The sequence below is a fragment of the Thamnophis sirtalis genome, unplaced genomic scaffold, assembly GCF_051295495.1.
Source record: "Thamnophis sirtalis isolate CommonGarterSnake01/CBP01778 unplaced genomic scaffold, rThaSir2_p1.2 scaffold_2, whole genome shotgun sequence".
Taxonomy (NCBI): domain Eukaryota; kingdom Metazoa; phylum Chordata; class Lepidosauria; order Squamata; family Natricidae; genus Thamnophis; species Thamnophis sirtalis.
This window is the reverse complement of record NW_028261382.1, coordinates 59,822,595-59,843,111: the sequence shown is the minus strand read 5'-3', so window position 1 is coordinate 59,843,111 and position 20,517 is coordinate 59,822,595. Positions and strand designations below refer to the sequence as shown.

General features: G+C 44.8%; 1 protein-coding gene across 6 annotated transcripts in view; it reads left to right on the top strand.

Moving 5' to 3' along the window:
* CLTCL1 (clathrin heavy chain like 1) overlaps window positions 1-20,517 on the top strand; it is a 67,576-nt gene that overhangs the window by 28,455 nt on the left and 18,604 nt on the right. For all 6 annotated transcript variants that reach the window (XM_087705706.1, XM_087705708.1, XM_087705710.1 and 3 more), the window contains exons 12-26: window positions 212-376; window positions 1,403-1,583; window positions 2,642-2,805; window positions 4,258-4,383; window positions 6,560-6,702; window positions 7,421-7,655; window positions 8,783-8,905; window positions 9,135-9,280; window positions 10,840-11,023; window positions 11,780-11,972; window positions 12,749-12,906; window positions 13,852-14,016; window positions 16,934-17,041; window positions 18,348-18,515; window positions 19,606-19,755. In XM_087705706.1, the coding sequence (XP_087561832.1) occupies window positions 212-376; window positions 1,403-1,583; window positions 2,642-2,805; window positions 4,258-4,383; window positions 6,560-6,702; window positions 7,421-7,655; window positions 8,783-8,905; window positions 9,135-9,280; window positions 10,840-11,023; window positions 11,780-11,972; window positions 12,749-12,906; window positions 13,852-14,016; window positions 16,934-17,041; window positions 18,348-18,515; window positions 19,606-19,755 (2,409 nt within the window). The remainder of the gene's footprint in view (window positions 1-211; window positions 377-1,402; window positions 1,584-2,641; window positions 2,806-4,257; window positions 4,384-6,559; window positions 6,703-7,420; window positions 7,656-8,782; window positions 8,906-9,134; window positions 9,281-10,839; window positions 11,024-11,779; window positions 11,973-12,748; window positions 12,907-13,851; window positions 14,017-16,933; window positions 17,042-18,347; window positions 18,516-19,605; window positions 19,756-20,517) is intronic.

The following is a 20,517-nucleotide window of genomic DNA, read 5'->3' as shown; positions in this document are numbered from 1 at the left end:
TTCCATGTTTTTTCCCCACTTTTAGTATCTAATAATGGGGAAATCTAATATACTTGTATACAAATTGATATAATTATTAAACATCCATTAAGCCTAGCTATTGCATCCTTTCAACTTAAAGCATATTAAATTTAAATTATTTTTTAAAGGTTCCTTATAGAATCCATATGTGATGTTGTAAGATGTGCTGCTTCTGTTAATTTTCTTTTAGGTTGCCGATGCCATCTTGGGAAACCAGATGTTCACCCACTACGACCGAGCCCACATTGCTCAGCTGTGTGAAAAGGCCGGCCTGCTGCAGAGAGCTTTGGAACACTACACGGATCTCTACGATATCAAGCGTGCTGTCGTGCATACTCACCTTCTGAATCCAGAGGTAAAACAAATGATGTTGTTAGTTGCGAAGTTGTGTCTGATCCATTGCGGCCCCATGGGCACCGTTCCCCCAGGTCTTCCTGTCCTCTACCATCCTCTGGAGTCCATTTAAGCTCACGCCGACTGCTTCAGTGGCTCCATCCAGCCACCTCCTTCTCTGCCGTCCCCTTCTTCTTTTGCCCTCCATCGTTCCCAGCATGAGGCTCTTCTCCAGGGAGTCCTTCCTTCTCATTAGGTGGCCAAAGTCTTTGAGTTTCCTCTCCAGGATCCGGCCTTCTAAAGAGCAGTCAGGGTTGATCTCCTCTAGGGCTGACCGGTTTGATTGTCTTGCAGTCCAAGGGACTCGCAGGAGTCTTCTCCAGCACCAGAGTTCAAAGGCCTCCATTCTTTCTTATGATCCACAGCCATCCATTGCCACTGGGAAAACCACAGCCTTGACTATACACACTTTTGTTGGCAGGATGATGTCTCTGCTTTTTAGTATGCTGTCTAGATTTGCTATAGCTTTCCTCCCCAGGAGCATATGTCTTCTAATTTCTTGGCTGCAGTCAGATTTTAGTTCTTTAATTATTAAGGTAAAGGTAAGGGTTCCCTTCGCACATATGTGCTAATCGTACCCGACTCTAGGGGGAGGTGCTCATCGTTTCAAAGCCGAAGAGCCAGCGCTGTCTGAAGACATCTCCGTGGCTGGCATAACTAAACGCCGAAGGCGCACGTAATGCTGTTACCTTCTGCTGTGGTCCTTATTGTTCTACTTGCATTTTTTTTTAACCTGCTTTCCAACTGCTAGGTTGGCGGAAGCTGGAAGAAGTTAACAGGAGCTCACTCCGTTATGTGGCACTAGGGATTCGAACTTCCGGCTTTTCCGATCAACCAGCTCAGCGTCATAGCCAATGAGCCATCGCGTCCCTTTATTAATCCTTACTTTTTCCTAATGCAGTTTGGTCGGGTTGCCAGCTATAGATTATATACGCATTTATTTACATATTTAACTTTGGTGGGATTTCTCTCTCCCCCTCCTCCCCAGTGGCTGGTGAATTTCTTTGGCTCCCTGTCTGTTGAAGATTCCGTCGAGTGCCTGCGAGCAATGTTGTCTGCCAACATCCGCCAAAATCTTCAGCTGTGCGTCCAGGTGGCTTCCAAGTATCACGAACAGTTGGGCACACAGTCCCTTGTGGAACTGTTCGAGTCCTTCAAAAGCTACGAAGGTACATTTAGGACACGGGCGGCCCCCAACACACACACACACACACACACACACACACACACACACACACACACACGGTCCGTGGACTTGACACTGGCATGGCAGAGTGTAAAGTCATTGAGTTGAAAACTGGTGGACAGATTAAAGAGGATGAGTGGAATCCCATCATTAACCTGATAGGATTAATTTACTCCATATTACGCGGAGAGCAATTATCCTATCCTCGGCTTAATGGAATCAGAATCAAAGTCTTGTATTTAACGCTGTTGTCTAAACTGCTGAAATTCCCGTGTTGAGTTTTGAAAAATGTTTTCGATGTATTTGGTTTATTTTTCTTTTTTTTTATTTTCTTTTATTTAGTTATCTGATTGATTGATTGATTAGCCCTTGGGCCATATCAAAGTGCAGAGTTCCAGGAACAAATTATTACCGATAAAGGCAATTTTAACTGGGAATTGGATAAAATACGATTTCAAATGAAATTGAGGTTTGTTTTTGTAACCCAAATGTAAAGCCATCTACAACGGAAAGGACTTGATGCAGAGTATTTGATGAAAGGGTTCCTGTCAAGAGTTTGTTGCAAAAATCAAATCCAGAAAGCACAGATAGATGACTGATTCAGCAGGATTCATTAACTTCTTTATATACATAATAACACATGAATAAATGTACAATACCAACAGCAGATTCTTCCAATGTGGTAGAGAGGTTTCCAGTTTCAATTGAGAGAGCAGACTAGATTAGTTCTCTTGCACAGACTCAGAGTTGCATAGGTAAGCCACACCCAGGCTCCAAGTTGTCTGGCATGGCTTTCATTCACCAAATAGTTCCCATTGGCGACCAAGTTGCCATGCCTATACATTGGCTGACCTCGTTACCATGTCCTATTCCAGCCAGTCCCCAGTGGCTGACCTGTTGCTATGTCCTATTGCAGTTCATGAATATTCTGACACTTCCTAATAATTTTCTGACTCGTGCCAAAAAAAAAAAGGACTTTTAACTCTTTGAATTAATTCATCCCCACACCTCCACTAACCTCTTGTTTCTCTGCCTGTCTAGGACTCTTCTATTTCTTGGGTTCTATTGTCAACTTCAGCCAAGACCCGGATGTCCATTTTAAATACATCCAGGCGGCCTGCAAGACCGGCCAAATCAAAGAGGTCGAAAGGATCTGCCGCGAAAGCAACTGTTACAATCCAGAACGAGTGAAAAATTTCCTGAAGGTAGAATTTCTGGGCGCAGCAGCTTTTAGACTGCTGTTTCTCGGCCTCATCCCGTTTTAAGATGGGTGGACTCCAACTCCCAGAATTCCTGGGATGCTGGCTGGTGAATTCTGGGAGTTGAAGTCCCGTCCCCCCCGCCATCTCCAAACCACTGAAGTTGAGAAACACTGTTTTAGGCTGTTTGTTTGTATCTTACCCTTATTATTTTTACAAATAACTCTAGACAGGGAACATATCCAACACACATTCCTCCTCCTATTTTCCCCACAACAACCCTGTGAGGTGGGATGAGCCGACAGAGAAGGACTGGCCCAAAGTCACCCAGCTGGCTTTCATGTCTAAGGCAGGGCAAGAATCCCCAGTCACCTGAAGATTGGCCCAAAGTCACCCTGCCAGCTTATATCTCTAAAGTGGGACTACAACTCCCAGTCTCCTGGAGGTTGGCCCAATGTCACCCAATTACTTTTCACGCCTAAGGTGGACCTAGAATTCACCGTCTCCTAGTGAGTGGCTCAAAGTCAACCAACTGGCTTTCGTGCCTAAAGTGGGACTAGAACTCCCACCTATACATTCAGTGTATAAGGCGCACCCAAATTTTCACCCTCTTTTAGGGGTGGAAACTATGTCTTATACTCTGAAAAATATGGTAAATATACGTCGCAAACCGTAACCCTAAAATTAGGAACAAGTCTTGTTTTTCCACAAATTAAAATATATTTCCTTCTGGTGTATCACTATCCCAAAAAGCTTGGTGGTTAAAAAGAGTTTTCTTGGGAATTGAATCAAGTCTGCTTCAAATGATGGCCTCTTTCCAGCTTGAATTCAGGACAGAATAACAGAGTTGGAAGGGACCTTGGAGGTCTTCTAGTCCAACCCCATGCTCCGATAGGAAACCCTACACCATTTCAGACAAATGGATATCCAACATCATCTTAAAACCTTCCAGTGTTGGAGCATTCACAACCTCTGGAGGCAAGCTGTTCCACTGATTAATTGTTCTCACTGTCAGGAAATTTCTCCTTAGTTCTAAGTTGCTTCTCTCCTTGGTTAATTTCCATCTGTTGCTTCTTGTTCTGCTTTCAGGTGCTTTGGGGAATAGGTTGAGCCCCTCTTCTCCTGTGCGCTGCTTGGAGAGTCCAAGCATGGGTTAAATTAGTCTGGTTGCCCTAGGACTGAATTAAATTCTTTAGCCTTGCCTCCTGTTCTTCCTTAAGGCCAGTTTTTAAATTCCGTCTGGCCCATAAAGACGCAATTTCTGGGTACCACCTGCATCCCAACATTCAGTCCCCACTTACATAATTCATGTTACCCTCTTGATATGGCAAATTACAGCTTTCCTCACCCCATTCGGGGGGGTTCACAAGTAAAAGAAGAAGAAAACGTATTAGTGTACTTCTCTCCTTAATAATCTCTGATTTATGTTTTGTCTCTTTCTTTTTTCTGCCGATGTAGGAAGCCAAGCTCACAGACCAGCTTCCCTTGATCATCGTCTGTGACAGATTTGACTTTGTTCACGACTTGGTTCTTTACTTGTACCGCAACAACTTACAGAAGTACATCGAGATCTATGTTCAGAAGGTACATTGTGCATTGCCTTTCCATTTAAGGCTATTTTAACAGCCGTTTAAAGTATCGTATTTTTCTTTTTCTTTTTTTTTAGCAGATTTTTTTTTAAATTATTTTTTCCCTTCTACAACACCTTATAGTCATTATATCAATATTGTTATGTCAACATACCTGTACATGTATATAAGATTTCGCTTCTATATTTACACACTTTTATACACAGTTCTATATATATTTATATATATTGTTTTTTTGGCTTAATTAATTTTATTCTTGTTTTGCAGCCATTTGTACCAATTGTTCCAAATTTCATAATATTCCGACTCTTCTTTATCTTTTAATTTCAGTGTTAATTTGTCCATCTCTGCACAATCCAAAGGGTTTTTTTTATGACTAATTTGTCCGAGGGGGTATTATTTTGCTTCCAGCATTGGGCAAATGCTACTCTAGCTGTAGTTAGCAGATGTGTTAATATGTACTTAATTTTCTTTGTATATTTCCCTTTGATTATTCCCAGTAGAAAGATTTCGGGTTTGTATTTTATCTGTTCTGTAATTTTTTGCACCCATTTCCAAATTTTTGTCCAATATTTTTTCGTTTCTGGGCAGGTCCACCATATGTGATAATAGGTCCTTTGTACTTTTTAACACTTCCAGCAGGTCGGCTTCATGTTTGAGTACAAAAAATAAATAAATAAAGTATGGTATTTTTCAGCATATAAGACGCACCACACACACACACACACACACACCAAAAGAGGGTGAAAATTTGGGTGCATCTTACAAACCGAATGTAGCCCCACCCCACCAGAGGCCATAAACGCAAAGCATGGAGGCAGCAATGGTCTGTGGCAATCCCTACAGCATGGAACAGCTGATGGGGGGGGTATTCCGGCAGTCCCATCCACCCGCCAATTAGCTGTGCTGAATCAGGCTGTAATAAGTGCTGCAACTTTAAAAAAAATGCTAAAGCTGACCTGGTTGGTCAGAGTTTGCAGCAGCAATCACATTCAGAAGGCACGGTAACTAATTCAGCAGGAGTCAAAGTCATAATATACAATACATTACCGAAAGCAGGTTTTCCAAGGCAGCAGTAAATGCAAGCAAAACGCAAGCAGTTTCACTTTCAGTTCTGGACTAAGCCAGGCTCCTTCCTGTCTCCTTGTTGCTCACACGGCAAAGACTGTTTCAGAGTCCAAATAGCCCTCCTTGGCTGACTTAGTTGCTACACCTATTCATTGGCTGACCTTGTTACCATGTGTCATGTGAATACCATGGATGCTAGTAGGCAGAGGCAGAATTTTTCTTATTATTATTTCCGTCCCCAAAAACCAAGGTGTGTCTTATACTCCGGAAAATACGGTAGATCCTTCTAGTAGCAGTGCATCTCAACTGTAGCAACTGTATTTTTTATCTTAAAACTGTATTTTATCTTAAACTGTATTTTTCGGAGTATAAGACACACTGGAGTATAAGATGCACCAAGATTTTGAAGAGGCAATTTTTTTAAAAAAAAGTTTTTGCACTCTGCAGACATTTCAAAAAGGCCCTTTAAAAAAAAAGGTATGAATAGCCTTTAGGACGCTAGTAGAGTGCTCTTGGGGGGGGGGATCCCCCCAATGAGCAAAAAAAGGCTCATTTTTTGTCCCAAAAAAGGGGCATGAATAGCTTTTAAGAGGCTTGTAGAGTGCTCCTGGGGGCTGAGCTGGGACCAAAAATGAGCAAAAAACAGCTTGTTTTTCGCGAAAACAGGCCTGGGGTTTTTCCCCCAAAAAAGGGCATGCATAGTCTTTATAGAGTGCTCCTGGGGACTGGGGAGGCAAAATCGAGCAATAAATGTGCCCATTTTTTACTTATTTCTACTCTCTCCAGCCCCCAGGAGCACTCTAGAAGCCTCCTAAAGGCTATGCATGGCCATTTTTGCAAAGGGGGTGGGGTTTTGGGAGACCAAAAATGCTTTATTCAGTCTATAAGACGCACCCAGATTTTCACCCCCTTTTTTGAGGGAAATGGTGCGTCCTATACGCCGAAAAATACAGTGTGGACTTCAACTCCCAGAATTCCTGGAGCATGGGTATAGAGCAGGAGTGTCAAACTCAAGGTTGGTTGGAAGTTTGCCTTCCTAAGACTGGCTTGTGCGATGGTAGGATTGCAAGCCCTTGAAACGCAACAATTTTGTCCCACTTCAGGTCAATCCCAGCCGCATCCCTGCCGTCGTGGGAGGTCTCTTAGACGTGGACTGCTCGGAAGATGTCATTAAGAACTTGATCATGGTGGTGAGAGGTCAGTTCTCGACCGACGAATTGGTGGCCGAAGTTGAGAAGAGGAACAGGTGAGACCCACAGGGACCTTCAGAATATTTTATTCCCCAAGAAGGATTAAATTAGCTTCCCCTACATCAGCAAGGGATGCGGTGGCTAAGACGCTGAGCTTGTCCTTCAGGAAGGTCGGCAGTTCAGCGGTTCAAATCACTAGCGCAGCATAACGGAGGGAGCTCCCGTGACGTGTCCCAGCTTCTGCCAACCTAGCGGTTCGAAAGCATGTAAAAATGCAAGTAGAAAAATAGGAGTCACCTTTGGTGGGAAGGGAACAGTGTTCCGTGCGCCTTCGGCATTGAGTCATGCCGGCCACGTGATCACGGAGACGTCTTCGGACAGCGCTGGCTCTTCGGCTTTGAAACGGAGATTGTCACCAGGAACGACTAGCACATATGTGCGAGGAGAACCTTTACCTTTACTTACACCAGCAAGTCTGCAGCCTTTGCGGCTTGGCAGCCTGACTGGGTCTAAGTACTATTGCTATTGTTTCCCACAAGAAGCGGTATATAAGTCTTAAGTGCTATTGCTATCTCAGCCATTGCAGCATCCCCATAGTCATGTGAACAAAATTTGGACGCTTGGCAACCCCCCTGTATTTATAACGGCCGCAGTATCCCGGGGGCCCTGGCAGTCGGCAGCATTAACCTGCAGTGCTGCCTCTGAGATAACTTGATCAATCGGTTAAATGTTGGCCAGACAAGAGTGAACTAAAGATCCGTGTTCTTCTTCGAGGCTTAAGCTGCTCCTGCCTTGGCTGGAGTCTCGGATTCACGAAGGCTGCGAAGAGCCGGCAACGCACAACGCCCTGGCAAAAATCTACATCGACAGCAACAACAACCCCGAGCGCTTCCTGCGGGAGAATCCCTTTTACGACAGCTGTGTTGTCGGAAAGTATTGTGAAAAGAGAGACCCTCACCTGGCCTGTGTGGCTTATGAAAGGGGGCAGTGTGACCTCGAGCTCATCAAGGTGAGTGAACACTGACATTGGATATGAAGGAGCAAAGGGACGTAGAAAGTAATCATCTTCTTTGAATGACCCCGAAATCCCTTACCGGGTGGAGTCTGAACATCTGGAGCCAAGTGTTTACTGGCTGTATGCCCTTCCTGTTGCCAATGCAGAGTTTTGTTCAGAAAATATACCGTATTTTTCGGAGTATAAGACGCACCCTTTTTCCCTCAAAAAAGAGAGTGAAAATCTGGATGCGTCTTATACCAATTTCGTTGTATTTATTTTGTACAATGACAATAAAGATTATACTTATAGACAGAATACAGCATGTTTGGCCTCCCGAAACCCCCGCCCCCTTTGCAAAAATGGCCATGCATAGCCTTTAGGAGGCTTCCAGAGTGCTCCTGGGGGCTGGGGAGGGCAGAAATAAGTGAAAAACTGGCCTTTTTTTGCTCAATTCCCCCCCCCCAGCCCCCAGGAGCACTCTACAAGCCTCCTAAAGGCTATGCATGCCCCCCCCTTTTTTTAACCATGAAAAACGGGCCATTTCTGGGAGGTCTGCGGAGTGCAAAACCTTTTTTTTAAAATTTGCCTATTCCAAATCTTGGTGCGTCTTATACTCTAAAAATACGGTAATCTTATTGTGCCCAGAGAGAAATATCTGCCTCTCCCTAGGATCAAACTGACAGCCTCCTGATTGAGAGGCGGGAGCTCCACCTCTAAGCTACCGCACCACTCATCATCATTTTTTAATGCCCCCATACTCCCTTGTCAGGTGGAGTCTGGACAGCTGAATGGAGCCGAGTGTTTACTGGCCAGATGCCCTTCCTGTTGCCAATGCGGAGTTTTTATTCAGCAGATATAATCTCATTGTGCCCCGAGAGAGATCTGTTTCTACCTAGGATCGAATTCACGGCCTCCTGATTGACAGCTGAGAGCTCCACCTCTTAGGTCCCGCACCACTCGGCTATAGAAACTAATATAACAATAATTTTGAAAAATCCACCATGTTTGAAACACGGCTGCCGCTAACTTCAAAGTTGGGAAGAAGTCCTTTTAAATGACAGCCGATCCGAACGCTACTTTTTAAACACCAGCCTCTTCCTTTTCTGTTGCTTTTTTTTTTTTTTTTTTACTTTTCCCAGGTTTGCAATGAGAATTCTTTATTTAAAAGCGAAGCTCGTTACTTGGTGCGAAGGAAAGATCCAGAATTGTGGGTCAGTGTTTTGGAGGAGAACAACCCCTTCAGAAGACCCCTCATTGATCAGGTACGCGAGAGATTTGGAATCTGTTCTGACCTTGGCTTTCCAAAAGCCCAAAGCCGACTCCTTGTCCCGATAAAACCCCTTTTTTATTTAGTTTAAAGTGAATTCCTCTCCAGCAAAGTCCCGGCTAACAGCCTTTCAAGACACCCCAGTGCGTTTCTGCTTTTCGCCCTTCGCTGGGCCAGGATTGTGCTTAATGATGGTCAGTGGCGTCCTGTTTCCCAAATACTAGGTTGTCCAGACGGCGTTATCGGAAACTCAAGATCCGGAAGAGGTTTCTGTGACGGTGAAAGCATTCATGACCGCCGACCTCCCCAACGAACTGATTGAGCTGCTTGAAAAGATTGTCCTGGATAATTCTGTCTTCAGCGAGCACAGGTAGGGAAGACCGTTTTCTGCCTTCCAAAGGTCATCTTTATATGACATTTTAAAAATCTTTTTATCTAGCCGATAATCTGGCGTTGCCAGGGTATTTATTTATAAGGGGGAAATGTCCGGACCAAACGTAATTTCTAATGTTGGGTTTTACCCTTTACCAGAGGGAGCCCCCTTGTGGAGTACTGTGAAGCCGTTACCATGGCAACTCCACTGCGCTGTACAGTAGAATCCATTTTACGGCAGTAGAGTAGAAGCCATTTCAAGGCACAACAGGCTGTATCTTAACAAAACACATACCTCGAGATGTTATACTTATACTATCTATCTATCTATCTATCTATCTATCTATCTATCTATCATCTATCTATCTATCTATCTATCTATCTATCTATCTATCTATCTATCTATCATCTATCTATATTACGTATATATAAATATATATAATACTTATAGATAAAGTAACTTATATTTGAATCTTATTACAGATGGCCCTTGACTTATGGCCACAATTGAGCCCTTTTCTAAGCAAGACAGTTGCTAAGAGACTTTTGCCCCATTCTACAACCTTTCTTCCCCGGTCGTTCAGTGAATCTCTGAAGTTGTTAAGTTAGTAGCACCGTTGTTAAGTGAATCTGGCTTCCCCCTTGACATTGCTGAGAAAGTCACAAATGGCAATCAAATGGCACCCCCCCCCCAGGTCAGTACAATCATCACAAACACATGCCAGTTGCCGAGCATCCAAATTTTGACCATGTGACTGTTGGGATTCTGCAGTGGTTATAAGCGTGGAAAACCGGTCCTAAGTCCCTTTGTTCAGTTGTAATTTTGAATGGTCACTAATCGAATGCAGGATACAAACTGGGTCGGTCAGCGGGACCAGAGGTTTTGTCTTCCAAGCTTTCGGACATGTGCTGGAGCCCATCCTTAGGGAACGTCTCTGCAGACCAATCTAATCCAAACTATCCTAATGTGAACCTAAACTAAGATCAAACTAACCCCAAACTAAGCCCAATTTTAGCCCGAACTAAGACCAAACTAAGCCCAATTTTATCCCAAACTAAACCCCAAACTAAGACCAATCAGACCAAACTAAACCCAATCTAAGACCAAACTAAACCCAATATGAGCAAGCCCAATTTTATCCCAAACTAAACCTGAACTAAAACCAATCTAAGACCAAACTAAAACCAAATTAATCTAAGACCAAACTAGCCCACATTAAGCCCAATTTTATCCAAAACTAAACCCGAACTAAGACCAAACTAAACCCGAACTAAGACCAAACTAAAACCAAACTAATCTAAGCCCAAACTAAGATCAAACCAGCCCACATTAAGCCCAATTTTAGCTCAAACTAAACCCAAACTAAGACCAATCTAAGCTCAAACTATCCCAAACTAAGACCAAACTAAACCCGAACTAATCCCAATTTTAGCCCAAACTAATCGTCATCTAATTGCAAACTAATCCCAATTTAAGCCCAAACTAATTGAATGGTTGTAAATTCTACTGCTGGACCATGCTGGCTTAACCCTTATCCTCGTGAACTTTCTCGCAAGGAATCTGCAGAACCTCTTGATCTTGACGGCCATCAAAGCTGACCGCACTCGGGTGATGGAGTACATCAACCGGCTGGATAACTACGATGCTCCTGATATCGCCAACATCGCCATCAGCAACGAGCTCTATGAGGAAGCTTTCGCTATCTTCAGGAAGTTTGACGTCAACACTTCCGCCATTCAGGTGGGGGCCAAAATCGGCAGCTGGCCGATCTTCAAAGGGAGCTTCCACCCCCCACCCCCACCCCCCTTTTCTTCCTAGTGTTGGTTCAGATCTGGGATCTCCCAAGTTGGGCACTTTTAAGACTTGTGGACTTCAACTCCCAGAATTCCTCAGCCAGGAATTCTGGGAGTTGATGTGCACAAAGTCTTCAACTTGGCCATCTGGTTGGGCATGCCTCACCCCTTCCTGGCTGAGGAATTCTGGGAGTTGGAGTCCACAAAGTCTTCAACTTGGCCAACTTGGCCATCTGGTTTAGATGGTTGGGCATGCCTCACCCCTTCCTGGCTGAGGAATTCTGGGAGTTGGAGTCCACAAAGTCTTCAACTTGGCCAACTTGGCCATCTGGTTTGGCCTTCCTCCTTCCTTCCTGGCTGAGGAATTCTGGGAGTTGGAGTCCACAAAGTCTTCAGCTTGGCCAACTTGGCCATCTGGTTTAGATGGTTGGCCTGCCTCCTCCCTTCCTGGCTGAGGAATTCTGGGAGTTGAAAGTCTTCAGCTTGGCCATCTGATTTGCCTTCCTCCTTCCTTCCTGGCTGAGGAATGCTGGGAGTTGGAGTCCACAAAGTCTTCAACTTGGCCATCTGGGCCATCTGGTTTAGATGGTTGGCTTGCCTCCTCCCTTGAAAAACCTGGACCCCTTTCTCCCCCCCCCCCCCCGCCACTTTATTTTTCCTAAGGGGGGTTTTCTGAAGACTCACCTTGCACCCTTTTTTATAGGTGTTGATAGAACACATCGGCAATTTGGACCGTGCCTATGAATTTGCCGAGAGGTGTAACGAGCCGGCTGTGTGGAGTCAGCTAGGCAGAGCCCAGCTTCAGAAGGATCTGGTTAAGGAAGCGATAGATTCCTACATAAAGGCGGACGATCCTTCTGCCTATATGGAGGTGGTGGAGGCAGCCAACAGAAACGGTAAGCCCAATTTTTGATTTAAGTATTAATCTTTATGGTCATTGTACTTAAATACATTGGTTTTGCACTTGAATATCAGAACAGTTTTGCCCCTTAGCTAAGCCACCATTTGATAGTCACGGATTCTATTGGCTTCAGTCTCTTGGTTTTTTTTCAACATCGTGTAAGAATATACATGACTTCTTTTATTTCTCTTCACTTAGCGGCTCAGTGGCTAAGAAGCTGAGCTTGTCGATCAGAAAGGTCGGCAGTTCGGCGGTTCGAATCCCTAGTGCCGCATAACGGAGTGAGCTCCCGTGACTTGTCCCAGCTTCTGCCAATCTAACAATTCCAAAGCATGTAAAAATGCAAGTAGAAAAATAGGGACCACCTTTGGGTGGGAAGGGAACAGCGTCCCGTGCTCCTTTCGGCGTTGAGTCATGTCGGCCACATAACCATGGAGACGTCTTCGGACAGCGCTGGCTCTTCGGCTTTGAAACGGAGATGAACAACACCACCCCCTAGAATCAGAAACGAATAGCACATAGAGTATGTGCGATTGGGAACCTTAAATGTTCATATCACTACAGTGTACAGATTTTGATAGGTATATCTATTTAAAATACACAAAACATGGGACTGGCCCATGTTCCTCCCCAACCTCTTCCCTGTCCGACTCTGCTGCCAACTCCGCTGGCCACAGCACATTGCTGTTTTTTGCAAATGCCTGACATCCTGAAATGTAATTGTAAAATAAATTATTTGTTGTCTCTTTTTGTGTCTCTTGTGTGTTCAAGATAACTGGGAGGACCTAGTCAAATTCTTGCAAATGGCCCAGAAGAAAGCCAGAGAATCTTACGTTGAGACCGAACTGATTTTTGCCTTAGCCAAAACTAACCGACTTTCGGAGCTAGAAGAATTTGTCAGCGGCCCTAACAATGCACACATACAGCAGGTAATTTTACGTGTTTATTGATCCAATTAATTGGCCGCTTATCTAAACGCAGGTTAACCCTGGGCGGCTTGCAATATTAAATTTTATTGGGGGTTTTAAACTTCGAGCACAATTCATTAAACATCATTTCTAAGAAATGACATGGTGTAGTGGTTCATCATGATAATAACTGATTAAATGCATCAGTCACCTGACTCCCAAGAGAATCCGGGCGATTTACAGATTATTAAAATGTTTAACAACTAGCAAACTGCAGGGAAAGAACAAAATCTGGTTGCGTCCTAAGAGCCATGGTGGCACAGTGGTTAGAGTGCAGTACTGCAGGCTACTTCTGCTGACTGCCGGCTGCCTTCACTTTGGCAGTTCGATTCTCACAAGGCTCAAGGTTGACTCAGCCTTCCATCCTTCCAAGATGGGTAAAATGAGGAGCCCGATTGTTGGGGGCAAGAGGCTGAGTCTGTAAACTGCTTAGAGAGGGCTGGAAAGCACTGTGAAGCAGTATATATTGTCCTTCCATCCATCCATCCATCCATCCATCCATCCATGGTGTACAGTAGTAAGAATGCAGCATTCTAGACTAATTCTGCTCATTGTTGGGAGTTCAATCCTGAACCGCTCAAGGTAGACACAGCCTTCCATCCTTCCAGGTTGGGTAAAATGAGGACCCAGATTGTTGGGGGCAAGAGGCTGACTCTAAACCGCTTAGAGAGGTCTGGAAAGCACTGTGAAGCAGTATATAAGTCTTAAGTGCTTTTGCTATTGCTATCATGCATTGGTAGCGCATAGCCAAACAAGCAGGCCTCGTAACTAGATTGGGTGCAAACTCTAAGAAGAATAACAAAAAACTAATTCTAATTCGTGGTTTGTTACTTAGCACCCTGATGTTGGCACTCAACATTCTGCACTTTTTTCATTGGTTGGTTTTGTCCTCGGTTTTCCTTTCAGGTCGGCGACCGATGCTACGAGGAAGGGATGTACGATGCGGCCAAGCTGCTCTACAATAATGTGTCGAATTTTGCGCGCCTGGCCTCCACCTTGGTGCACCTAGGGGAGTACCAAGTAGCTGTCGACAGCGCCCGCAAAGCCAACAGCACCAGGACGTGGAAGGAGGTGACTTGCTTAGCATTGTTCAAGGGGAGAAAGACACAGGAAGTCCTTACGACCATCATTGAGCCTGGAGACAAGTTGTGCCGGTCGTTAAACAGGTCATCATGTGACCATACATACATACATACATACATACATATATATTTAAGATCCCTTTTGCAGTGGTCAATGTGCAAATACAGTACAGGTAGTGCTCGACTTACAACAGTTTGATTAGAGATTATTCGAAGTTACAGCGGCACCAAAATGTGTTCTCCTGTGTGCTGCTTGGGGAATCCAAGCATGGGTTAACTTTGTCCATTAGCCTTGAGACTGAGTTACGCAAATTGCTGGCCACGCCTCCTCTGACTGGATTGGTTCAGTTTTTTAACTCAGTCCAGCCTAAAGAGATGCAAAATAATTCTCTCTAGGTTACTAGACAGATTCATCATTATTATTTCCACAAATCCATCATTATTATTTCACAAATTCATCATCATTATTTCACAAATTCACCATTATTATTTCACAAATTCATCATTATTATTTCAGCTTGGTTACTTGACCAATTCATCATTATTTCGGCTGCGTGCTAGGCAAATTCATCATCATTATTTCAGCTTGGATTCCACTTCACCGGATTGAGTTCCCTTCAGGGTAAAATCCCCTTTGGCGATCTTTTGACGAGCAAAGTTGATAGGGAAGCCAGATTCACTTAACAACTGTGCTGCCAACTTAACAACTGCAGGGATTCACTGAACAACGGTGGCAAGAAAAGTTGTAAAAGGGGGGCAACGCTCATTGAACAAATGCGTCACTTGTCAACAAAAACTTTGGGCTCAATGATGGTCGAAAGTGGAGGAGTACCTGCAACGATGTTAATATCCATTCAGTCGTGTCCGACTTTTGGCGATTCTATGGGGCGATTCTAAAAGCCTCTTCAGTCTCCGAAGTGGGGCGTGGGATGAGTCACAGCTGGGTGTTGTCATGGCCCATCTGCCTGGAGACTGAGGTAAATCTTGAGGCCACACCTCTACCCCTCCTCTGACTCCACAGATTAAACTCAGTCTTCGGCCCAGAAGGAGCTAAATACATGGCTCTCCTCGGCGCGAAGTTTTTTCCTTTTTTCCCCTTTTGAGTTTTACCTTCGGCTGCTTGGTTTCCTTTTACCACTAATCCTTCCAAACATAATTTCTTTCTCTAGTGAATTCCCCTGCATGACACGACTATCAAGTTTCCAAGTAATACATCCCATTCAATAAGAACTCAGAAGCAGGCAAATTCCTCAAAGAACATTTTATTGGGACGTATCTAATTGGCACAGATTTGGTGAAAAACCAGCTCCAAGTTCCTGTTGATTTTACGCCCAATTAAAAGTAAAACTTTGTCACTTCCCCCAGAGTCTGGTCCAATCAGCATACAGTCCAGTTGCTAGGTGACCTCACTCTCCTCCTTTTGAACATCTGCACCAACGTCCTTGATTCCCAGGGGAAAGAATTTTATTTAGGCTATAACACCCCAGCTATCTCTACATCCTCTCCCATATCCCTTTGCTCCAGGCTGTGTAGCCCGAAGCATTGAGAAGAGAAACCTCCCTAGAGAAAACTTAACAAAAAAAATGGCCACAGTTTGGCCAACTTTAGGGTTAACAACGGCCAAAGTCAGTTGAGATGCAGTTTTGTGATTTGGGGGAACTTATAATAATTCTATAATAACACCAATGCAAAGATAATACCAATAGTTAAGGCTGTTGGTTTGAGCTCTGGGCTTGGCAATTTGGTTGCAAACGTTTCATCAATGTTTGAGGAGACCTCATCAGTTCTATGAGTTGTGCTCGTCTGTCAGAATACGGGCCTTTAAGTGTCTTCGTGAGATGCAAATTAGCATTGGTCTGAACAAACAACACCAACACCAATTAGTGTCACACAAAGGTACTTAAAGGCCAGTGCACTGGCAGATGAGCACAACTCAAAGCAAGCTGATGATGTCTCCACGAATGGTGACGAAACGTTTGCAACCAAATTGCCAAGCTCGGAGCTCAAACTCAACAGCTTAACTAACCAACCCGAGCTACTGATATTCAAATATATCTCACTACCAATAGTGGTAGATGCCTGGAGTGCGATCCCAAAACATCTGGAGCATCACTTGTACACTATTGGCATTGACAAAATCGCCATCGGTCAATTTCATTTTGCGACAATACAACTTAACACCATCACACAGCCACCTCTGCCTATCCCAGGCCCATGGGAAGGGCTCGTGTTCTCACCCCCCTCCGACCGGTGAGTCACGCCGACACAAGCTTACTGTTAGCCATGCTTTATTCACAGTAATTACTCCCAGTCAAGACATTGGCAGCAATCCAGACTCCCACAGATAAGAGATACACACAAGAGCTTCTCCAGCCTAGTATAATGGTTGTGTCCTGCAAAAGGTCTCCTCCCAAAGTCTCTTCTTATATACTCTCTTGGGAGGAGCCAAATCACAATCACCTGGGCCTGACTATCTCCTATGAGCCTGACTCCGTAATTGCTGCCTTCGCTTCTCCGCCCTTCTCTGCCTGATGTCAGGGACCAACTCCCTTTGGTCCTCCCCACTGCTCCAGTGCCTGACATCAGGGACAAACTTCCTTTGACTTTCACCGCTGCTCCATGCCTCAGGCACCTCCTGGTGGCCAACCAGCCTCTCTGGTCCCTGCTCGGAGTCTGAACCCTGCCCAGGGTCCTCCACATCTTCCAGAGCCGACTCATAGGGTCCCTTGCTATCAGAGTCTGTCGGCAGTCCCAACGGCTCCTGCTGGGCCGCAACAGGCTCGGTAGGTGGACAAAAATGCCAAATCCAGTCTGAACATCTGGCTGACTGTGCGACAGACTGTAGTAACTGAATCACTGGGTTTGACTGTTCACTTTTTGCTAAGAGTCTCTTCGTTTGTTTGCAGGTGTGTTTTGCCTGCGTGAATGGAAAGGAGTTCCGTCTTGCGCAGATATGCGGCTTGCACATCGTCATTCACGCGGATGAACTGGAAGAACTGATAAGCTACTACCAGGTGGGATGCCTTTGACAATGGCGTAAAAGTTATTAAAGATACTTCGGTTGCGCTTCCTCCCACTGAACTGCTAAAGTTAAAGCAACAGCTGTCGTATTTGTGGTTCAAATGAGCCGCAAACCAGCTTCGCTTTCGACAATAGCATTAAAATAATCCCAGCAGAGGACCAGGAAGACATATACATTTAACTGAATTTTTAATTTGCATTTTAGAATGAAATTTGGCATGCCGTATTCCGTTTTTAATCTCCCTGATGAATAAGTCCCTGTTGCTCATTGTTAGTTCTGTCCAAATACGATTAGCTTTAATTGGAACGTGTGCAAACCACTGCTTCAAGCAGTTGGTGGTGCAGTGGTTAGAGTGCAGTACTGCAGGCTAATTCTGCTGACTGCCGGCTGCCTGCAATCTGGCCCTTCAAATCTCACCAGGCTCAAGGTTGACTCAGCCTTCCGTCCTTCCGAGGTGGGTAAAATGAGGACCCAGATTGTTGGGGGCAAGAGGCTGTAACTCTGTAAACCGCTTAGAGAGGACTGTGAAGCAGTGTAAAGCGGTATTATAAATCTAAGTGCTATTGCTTTAAACTTAAAGTAAACCGTTCTAAACTCAACTGTAAAAAATTCAATTTTTCTCAAGAGTTTGGAAATATCTTACCTGATTCCATTGTCTCAGCCATTAATTTTCACCTTTTTTATTCTAAGTTAACTTCTGCGGACCTCACACTACATTTAAGAGGTCCCTAAGGATGTGCGGGTGTAACATGTCTATCATCCCTCACATATGTTAATTTCCTTAACGTTACTTGTTCGAATTTGTAATTTTTGTTCGACAAATAACATTTAAATAAAAAAACGTTTGGATTTCTCCTCTGTGAGCAGAGTTGCCCCTTTCTTAAGATGTTTCCTTCCTAGGTTGTGGGAACACAGGTAGTTCAGGGGATTTTAATAACAGGAAATACTCGGGTGTTAGATTTTGCCAGTGGTCTTGCTCTCTGTGCTTGTTTGAATTTAGTTCCTGGACGTTTCGTGACCAGACTAGATAACGTCATCCGTAGGACTTCCTTGTCCTGTTCCTCTTTAGCTTCTATATGTCTTGGGTGGTCCAGTTGGTCGTGTGATTGGTTGTTCGTTTGAAGTTGTTAAATTCTAAGCAGCTGATTGGTTCTCTGGATGACTGGACGTTCGAATGGTCCGGTTTCTTATGCATTCATATGCCGGAATGGGCGTTCAGTGGATTATCTTCTCTTCTTGTTCATTTGCGAATGTCATCCATCCAAGCTGCTTAAACCTGTTGTGTTCTTAACTCACAGGGCCGCGGATATTTTGAGGAGCTGATTGGTCTCTTGGAAGCCGCTCTCGGTCTGGAACGGGCCCACATGGGAATGTTTACCGAGCTTGCTATTTTATATTCCAAATATAAACCCCAGAAGATGAGAGAACATCTGGAGCTGTTCTGGTCCAGAGTCAACATCCCAAAGGTATTTGAAGTTCCCGAGGTCAAGCAACTATTGATATTCTGTTTTTTTCCAGCCAGCTTCTTCTACTAAATGTTTAAAACTCCCATCCTGGCCTCATGGTTCCTGGCAACCTAGCAGTTCGAAAGCATGAAAATGCGAGTAGATCAATAGGTACCACTTTGGTGGGAAAGTGTTCTGACCCCCCTCGTCCTACACCAAAGCACGCCGAGACAGAGATACTTCAAGGATTTATTAACACACAGACAGGGCCTTGGCAGCAATCCAGCACAGTTCAGGCCTTGGCAGCAATTCAGCACAGACTAACCTTGGCAGCAGTCCAGCCTGCCAAGCTAGCCACGAGAGTTCTCCAACTTTAATTGAATACGTTGACTCCTTCAAAGGGCGTATGCACACTCATTCCTTTTATAGTCTTGAGAGGAGCCTAATTACCACCAGCTGAGTGCAATTATCTCCTGTAACTGCGTAACTGCTCCTTACGCCTATTAGCTCTTTGGTGCCGGGCATCCAGGAACAACTCCCTTGGCTCCTCCCCACTGCTCCAAATCATGACATCGGGATCACACTCCCTTGTCTCCTCCCCACTGGTCCAAGGCTCAGGTGCCTCCTGGTGGCCAACCAGCCTCTCTGCGCCCTGCTCGGAGTCAGCACCCTGTCCAGGGTCCTCCACCTCCTCCAGAGCTGACTCATAGGGTCCCTCGCTGTCGGAGTCTGGTGGCAGCTCCAACGGCTTCTGCTAGGCCACAACAGGAAGGTAACACCGCTCCGTGATGTCATGCTGGCAAGATGACCACGGAAATGTCTTTGGACAGCGCAGGGTCAACAGTCTTGAAAGAGAAATGTCCATCACCCCTTAGAGTCGGATACGAGTAAAATACGCAGGGACTCCTTTCCAATTTTTTTCCAATTATTTTTTTATTAATTATATTTCTTAGTGCTTAATAAATATTTTCAGCCTCTTAGGAAGGAAAAAAGTGTGGCTTATACTCAGAAAAAATACAGTAGTTTGCATACCAGTAACTTCCTGGGGTCCATACTGTGCCTTGGGGGGGTCTTCCTTTTCACTCTTTCTGACTTCATGTTTTTTTTCAAGGTCCTTCGAGCAGCAGAACATGCCCACCTCTGGGGAGAGCTTGTCTTCCTCTACGATAAATACGAAGAATATGACAACGCAATCATGACCATGATGAACCATCCCACGGATGCTTGGAAGGAAGTACAGTTCAAGGACATCATTGCAAAGGTGAGTGGCCAACCATGGTGATGTGTTCTGACCCCCTCCTCCGTCCAGTAACGAATGCCGAGACAAGCTTAACTGGAATGTACTTTAATAGCAAGACACCAAAACCTCGGTGGCTGAAAGACAAGCATAACAAACAGATAAGGACCTTGGCAGCAATCCAGCCTGCCAAGCTCCCAGTAATGTTCTCCAACATTCAGTTCCTGCGTTGACTTCTGCAAAGAGGGCCGTGTGCACAAGTAGCTTTTTATAGTCTGGAGAGGAGCCTAATGACCATCAGCTGAGTACAATCACCTCCTGTAATTGCATAATTGTTCCTGACACCTAGTAGCTCTTCGATGGAGCTTCGTGCATTCAGGAACAACTCACTACTGGCCTCCGGCTCACTCTCCCTTGTCTCCTCCCCACTGGTCCAAGGCTCAGGTGCCTCCTGGTGGCCAATCAGCCTTTCTGTGCCCTGCTCAGAGTTGGAACCCTGTCCAGGGTCCTCCACATCCTCCAGAGCTGACTCAGAGGGCCCCTCGCTGTCGGAATCTGGTGGCAGCTCCAATGGCACCTGTTGGGCCACAACACTGATGTGCGCTGTGGCTTGACTTGCTCCCTGGACCAGTTGAAGTTGCTAGGGAGGGCCTTCAAGATTGACACAAGGACATTCCTTGTTTTAAAAAAAAATATTTATACATTTTTCTTTTACAGATCTAAGTATTTAGTAAACAGTGTATTCATTTTACATATGCATAATAATAGTAGTAATAACAATCTTTA